This window comes from Propithecus coquereli, unplaced genomic scaffold (genome assembly GCF_000956105.1).
Source record: "Propithecus coquereli isolate 6110/MARCELLA unplaced genomic scaffold, Pcoq_1.0 Scaffold76, whole genome shotgun sequence".
NCBI lineage: Eukaryota > Metazoa > Chordata > Mammalia > Primates > Indriidae > Propithecus > Propithecus coquereli.
The window spans coordinates 8,476,584-8,483,741 of NW_012153729.1; the positions used below are offsets into that span (position 1 = coordinate 8,476,584).

The following is a 7,158-nucleotide window of genomic DNA, read 5'->3' on the forward strand; positions in this document are numbered from 1 at the left end:
GGGGGGATGACACAATGGTACCCATGTTCCCCCGTAGCACCTGCCTGACATTTGCACGCAGGACCTGAGCTCCAAAGGAAGAGACTGATTTCAACTGAATTCTCCCATTGGGTGGATTCTCTCAGGACAGGCTGCTGTAGGGGAGAAGACACAAGTCTCCAGTCATCCTCCCTGGCAGTGTGATCAGGGCTGCCCAGCACGTGAACTCCCCGTAATGTGCCTTGTCCTTCAAAGCACCCATTCACCCTCAGAGGATGTGCATTCACCCAGACAGAGGCAAACTACGCGAGGATTCCCCACCACTGAACCCATTGTTTTAGATATCGTATGTGCTGAGAGCCCAAAAGCCCTGTAGAAAGTTCTTTAAGTGCTGCACCCCAGAGGATCAAGATACAACTGAATGCCACTAAAGGACATTTTGAACTTCAGTCTAAAACCTGCTGCTGGGTGATAAAGGCCAACGTGTAAACTGATTAAGAGCAAGAGGTGGCCTGAGAATGGTCCCTGTGCCTGTTCCCATGAGGCCATGAGGGAGGCAGGAATCCCAACTATGGGAGCAAACATAACACATCAGCACATGTCCAAACCCCACCTGCCATCGACCCCGGTGAAGTTAGCAAGCAGCCCCGAGCAAGAATAGCAGGCCCCTGGCTCCCCCGTAGCCAAGCCTAGCTTCCCATTAAAAGGCAGTTGTGCTCCCTGGGATAACGCAGCTGACCTCTTCAGTGCTGGTTAGAATCCACTCTAATGGCACAATTAGTCACCCACTTGTCAAGCAAAGCGCCTGCTCAGAGGGGCTCTGGCACACTTACTCAGCAGAGAGAAATGCCTCTGAGCCCAGCCGGCCTCCTGCCCCCATCCCCCACAGGGCTTATCTGCAGCATGAACCACTGTGTGGGCACAGGACAGAGGGGCATCCACAGACACGCTGACCACGCGCCAAAGCAGTGTGCCCACGGTTTCTCCTGCCGTGGCTCTCCTCCCTTCCAAGAGGAGCTCAGGAGGGAGAACAAGGCATTAACACTGGACTTGAGACCGAGGTGGTGGCCAGGACTCGCTGAGTGGTGAAGTGCTGGGGACACGGGCAAGCAGGAGTCCAATCTAAAGAGACTCCCAGAAAGAGTGTATGGGGGTGGCGGGATAAGGGGTGACTGACATCCAACTCCTCTCTCGATATCCTGAAGCAAGACGGTGTGGTCAGCGCGGAGGGGAGGGACAGCATGAGGGGACTGGGACAGAGGCTGGGAGGGAGGGCAGGTTTGGGGGTGCTCAGCTGGCTCCAAGAGGGCTTTATCCTGCGTCCAAACAGGCCAGGCCTATCTGCCACCCAGGGGTGGGGTGGGTGGCGGGAGATGTGCCAAAGCCACGTGCAGCTGGAAAACGATAATAAAAGTGATCGCCATGATCCGGCGCCTTTTCTTTCTGAACCATCCTGTGGCTTCACAAAATGCCACAACATTGACTGTGGATTCTGGATTCTGGATTTCAAACTGGCTTAAAAATAAAAGGCAGCTTTGGTTCCTCGTCCCCTCCATCCCCCAAAGTACCCTTTTTTCAATATCAAGGCAACTCTCAATGCAGGCCTTGAAACAAGCTACATGCACGTGGATTTGGGAACTGGTGGGCGGGAGGGGTCAGGGGCGAGTGCGGAGCAAAATTCCAAGCCCTGGTCATGAGGCCTGGGAGCCACGCAGCTGCGGAGCATCGCCCTGGGCAAAGAGGGGCGAGAAAGCAGAACACCGAACTCCAACAGGCCCGTCTCCCAGCGACACTTTCTGGGGGAGGATGGCGAGTTTGCGGGACCTTCATTTCCTGCCGACTGCGGGCTCTGCCCTTCCCGGGGGCAGCCTGGCCTAGAGGCTCGCGGCTCGCTTTCCCGGACTCCGCGGGGACGATGGGGGGCCGGGGCCACCCAGGGAGTCGGAGCGGGGTGGGGAGGGCGCGGAAGGCCCCGGTGCTTACCTGCCTCGCCTCTGCCGGCTGCTCCTCCGCCTCGGCCGGCACCGCCGCGGGCTCCCCCGGCCCCTCGGGCTCCCCCGGGCCCGCGGGCTCCTCGGGCTCCCCGGGCCCCGCGGGCGCGGCCGCCGACTCCGGGGCGCGGGGGCTGGGCGGCGCGGGGGCCCCGCTGGCCTGGGCCGGGGGCGCGGGCTCCGGGGGCGCGCTGGCGGGGCCCGGGCTCGCGGCCGCCCCTCGCCGCACCAGCAGCCAGGCGAACAGCAGCGCCAGCGCGGTGGCCAGCGCGGGTAGCGCGGCCAGCAGCTCGGCCGGCGCCTCCATCCCGCCGCGGCCGCCGAGTGCCGGCCAGCCGGGACCCCGAGGGAGCCGGCCGCGCCCCGCCGCCGCGCCCCGCCCCGGGGCGGAGCCCCCGCTGCGTCCCGCCCCGGCCCTCGGCGCGGTGGGGGGGGGGTGACTCAAGGCGAGGCGGCGGGTGGGGACAAGAGCCCTGACCCCTTGGGACGCGGAGGCCGACCCCTGTCTGGCCCGGGCAGGCCTGACGCTTTGGGGCACAATTTAACTATCTGAGCTTAGACTCGGTTTGAAAACCGGTTTGAAACACTAATTACTCAGACGCCCTTAGGTCGTCATCTCTCCGCATCATTTTAGCCCAGCACTGAAGTTCATCTTAGCGCTTTTTGGAAACCGTAAGCTGGGGAATGCCGAGACAAGTACACCCGAGGGTTCACGGAAACTGCAGCACAGATTGCCTTGCAAGACAACGCAAACAATTCATAAAGCCTGATTACGTTCAGCCATTGCCATTTCTATAAGCAGGTCAATAGCTTTTATTCCTTCCGGTTGCCTTAACGCATTTTCACAGAGGACGTCTCCAGATCCCGCGGGAGGGGGCGGTGGTGAATGCCAGCCCTGTTGGCCTGATGGCCTGGCCTTGCCTGGCTGCGCCCACCCCCAAGACCCGTTTCTGTAATTCAGCTCCAGGCCCTTTGGGTCAACACTATTTCCCCAGCTGGCTTTTCTTCTTTGCACAATTACGGAATGTATGCAGGGTGGGAGGGTGGAATGAGGGAAAGGAAGGAAGGCTACTGTTTCTGTTTCTCCAGATCCTTCCAAGGCTCTGTTGCTCAACTGTGTATGTTTGAGATAAATACATTGTCACCAAAAGCATATTCCCTACCACTCCCCACACCCCTATTTAGTTATTTCAAATAAATACAGGGTGGGCAAAGTTTGTCAGGTACCATGCCAAGCATAGGCCTAATGTTAAGAAAAACAGGGTTCCAGTTTTTGCTTAGGATGCATTTAATACTTTTTGAGGAAAATTACAGTGCCTAAGCCAATCTCCGATGTCATGCTGGATGGGAGAGCTTCTTTTTAACGGGGAGATACACGTAGGCGCTCCAGCTTCCTCGTGAGCTCGTTGTGACAATTAGGATTCCCAGCAACAGGAAGAGCTTAATCCTGCTGCATCACATATTAAGTGGGGGTGGGGTGGGGTGGGGTGGGGAGAAACGCCTTTCTTTTTGGTGGTGGTTGATGAAAAAGGGCCTCAAATTGTAACATGTGGAATAGGGTTTATCTATAGGCTACTGGCTATTGACCAGCATGTGACGTTCTGCCAGCATTTGGGCCTTACTTTTGTTCCTGTCCCCATTGTTTTAAAGTACATTTTTAAAAGGTCTTGTTCTGCTGACAAAATACATTCTATTGACTTTCAAATGCGTAAGAATGAAAAGAAACAAAGACAAAACCATGCAAAAACACAACTCCAAATCAAGTTGCTTTATTTAAAATGAACAAATTTCATCCAAGTGAAAGTTAAAAATACCAATCCAATGGCAGACCCACCCCACAGCTAGACGCACACAGAATGGACGCAGAACTAGGAGACTGCTCCGAGTTCTGTTTGACAACTACAGGAGGCACGAGTGCTCAGAAGACAGTCCCAGTTCTGTCCTGTCCAGTCACGGTGGAGACAGCAGGCCAGGGCTAGTTCTCCTCCAGGGAGATTCAGTGGAGGCTAGATAAGTCAAGTTTTTAACTAACAATGAGACGAAGTTGAGAGCCACCACCTAGGGACACACATTCACCTAGTTTTACCTTATACAATGTAACATCAACGTCACATCTTGACAAAAGCAAGGGGTGGAGGAGTACAGAACAAACCAGACTCTACCTTGAACCCATTGGCATTATCAGCACGCATATCAAAACAGCTTATTTGTGGAAATACTACACACAATCTAAAGGAACTAGCTGCAGAGTCCTTACATGCTGCCTCCTAGACAGCACTTTCTACACTTACGTAAAACTCCTGTTCCATCTCATCCTGTGTCTAAAGTCCTAAATCTAAGGCTGAGACTTTAGTTTACAGTTTGTAAAGCATCTGCACCAGCAACTTCCCACTGATTCTTAAATACCTAAGTCATGTACTAATTTACACATACAGCTATAACGTTAACTATGTTCTTTCATGAAGCTCTAATAAACCTGCATTTAGTCAGGTCTGTACTTCCCTTTCTGGTTGTGGAAACGCATGTCCCTGTTTACAGTGGCTCTCCCCTCAAGGTGTCACCCCAAACACCCCAGCAATGCAACTGCAGAGGCACCTGGCGCAGCACTCCACTCTGCAGGCTGATGGTGAGGCCTCACTCCCAAAGACTCAGGGCCCTCCTGATGTCTTGGGTCCCCCACTTACGTCTCTCCCACCCTTCTCCTATCTGAAGTTTCTGGTCTAAGATCCCTTCTCCCAGGATCCAGCTCTTTGGTTTTAGGATTTGCTGTCCTCTTGGAGAATAATCCCTGAAGAGTCTGATGCTGTGACCTTCACTTTACCACTTCACCATTGTTGACAACACTCAAAGGAGCAGCTCGTGCCAGGCAGGAGGAAGGGTCACCTGCTGGACAAGTGGACCTACCCTAATCCGATCTCCAGGCCACCACCCACTCCTTCCTCACCTACGGCTTCCCCACCTCCTTCCTGTTTGTTTCCAAATGGAAGGCTTGGCTGGCACACAGTGTGTGTAGGGGGTGTAGTCAGAACAGATAAGGCATGTTTCACCGTTATTTATGGGGTCGCAACAGCCAAACAGTAGCACATAATCTGTCCTGTCCAGATGCTTTGAGGAGAGATGGCTCTGGGGCCTGTCGGATGGGCTAGATCCCTTACTTCTGGGTACTGTTTATCAAACAGGAATCATGTTTCGCATCTAGAGAAGGAAAAGTGGGTGTGCAACCTTCAAAATTCTAATTTCTCCTAGACCGTCCAGGCCACCAGCAATGTATCCCACCACGCCCCCTGGTGGCAATGAGCCTTTTTGGGCTGTTCTGTTTTAAACTGAAGTTTAGAGAGGAGCAGCTGGTAGGCAATTGAGAGGAAGGTAAGGAAAGAGGTCAAGCGTGATCGCCCAGTAGCAATCCTGGGAAAAAGGAAACAGCTTTTTGAAGATGGCAAGAAAAGCCTTTTAAAAACAGAAGGAGGAACACCATTCAGATATCACTACCAAGAGATTATACTGTACTTACACCCAAACACATACTGGGCCCACCACAGAACCAGAGGGAGCCCGAGGGAGGGAGAAGGGACAGCAGCAGCCCCAGGCAGAGCGAGGGGCGCTGCCCTGAGGAGGCTGCAGAAGTTCCCCTACCGGCCCAGCCACACATTTGGGGTGGTACTGGGTTGGATGCAGAAAACTGAACTAAGACAAAATAGAGAATCAGCCTCCTAGAGTAAAGCCATACAACCCAGCGCTAGGAAATGATAATCAGTCCGTCAGCAACTTAATACTGGGCGGAGACCTGGATTCCCCTGATGATACCTGTTTCTAGGAGGTATTTTAGGGGTAACATCATGCAATTCTAACACGTCCACACTTGCTGTTCCCTCCTCTGGAACACTACTGTGAGAGAGTTCCGTCCCCTACCTGGCTGCCTGCCTTTACTCATACTCCATCCCAGACAGTGCTTTGGACTGGGCGTGACCCTTAACAATCTCCCCCTTATTTTTTATTTAAATTTAGTTGAATTTAGGGATGGATTAAGGCAAGCAGGTGAATCAAGAAGACAAGAGATAGAACTTGCTGGTCAATCCCCAAATATTCATACCACTTAGAGGTATCATCAGAGTCCGAAGACTTCTTAGAAATGCCATCTCTGAATTTATTCCCTGCGTGTAACACAAGCCCCCCACTTAGCGCCTGCAGGTCAGACAAGCGGGGAACGCCAATCACAAGGTACCTTGCAAAGTGAGAGCTGCTTACGGATCGCGCGGTGGGAAAGAATGGAGCCAATCTGCTAGAACTTGGCCCTATTCACAATTTAAGTTCTGTGGTAGGAACACATTAAACACCTTTCCCACGCTGTAGGTAAACAAAAAACCTCCAGGATCCTCCCTGCCCCCAAATAAGCCACACAAAAATAACCCTGACATTCCATAGCCTCCCTGATTGAGGGGAGAAGATAAGTAACCCTAAGACAGCACTTGGCAGTGGGCGACGGTGCTGGGTCACTGCCACAGAATGCGTTTTTGGACTACAGGTGACACACAGGAAGGTGGCACTTACAGTATTTCTGACGCGTCACAGGTTCACACACAGATCAAAGTCCTCTCACCACTCTGCGTCTCTGCTTGCACGCGCCGGCTCTGTGGACAGCGGGAGCTCCTTACCAACATCAGCGAGGCAACAGATGCAAGATGTTGACAGGATCAGACCCTCCAGCCTTGAGGTCCACCAGCATGGTTTTCAGTGACACAGCACAGAACCTTCTTACCAACATCACGTTAGCGCCAGTGTTTCACTGAGCTGGCCAGGCTTTTAAACTTCTTGATAATCTAGTCTTAGTAAGCAGAAAAACAGCATTTGACCGAAGATGGGAACTCGAAGCAGGGGAGGAATATCCAAATTCAAAGAAGACAGAGGAGAAGGTGGGAGCAGAAGACGTGAGAACTGAGTTGGGCGGCTGCCACCAGCTTACGCTGAAGCCACCTCAGGGAGAGTCTCTTTATTTGCTCAGGGGTGAGCCCGGCCTCCACAAGTGTCCCTAATCCTGCCAAGGAAAGTACAACTGCCTGTAATGAGCATGTAGACAGCATAGCTGGGTGCAAAGCTAGAAGGCAATGTTAAAAACAGGACCCCCAGGACCTCCATGTTGAAGTAATGGCAGGGCTTTCTCTAAAAAATTTTTCTTATAAATTACACAGTG

General features: G+C 53.0%; 1 protein-coding gene across 1 annotated transcript in view; it reads right to left on the bottom strand.

The window, feature by feature from the left end:
* MXRA7 (matrix-remodelling associated 7) overlaps positions 1-2,277 on the bottom strand; it is a 25,498-nt gene extending 23,221 nt beyond the window's left edge. Inside the window, exons 1-2 of the mRNA XM_012662245.1 lie at positions 2,195-2,277; positions 1,963-2,071 (exon numbers count right to left, since the gene is read on the bottom strand). Coding sequence (XP_012517699.1) covers positions 1,963-2,071; positions 2,195-2,277 — 192 coding nt within the window. The remainder of the gene's footprint in view (positions 1-1,962; positions 2,072-2,194) is intronic.
* Positions 2,278-7,158: the final 4,881 nt, after the last annotated feature.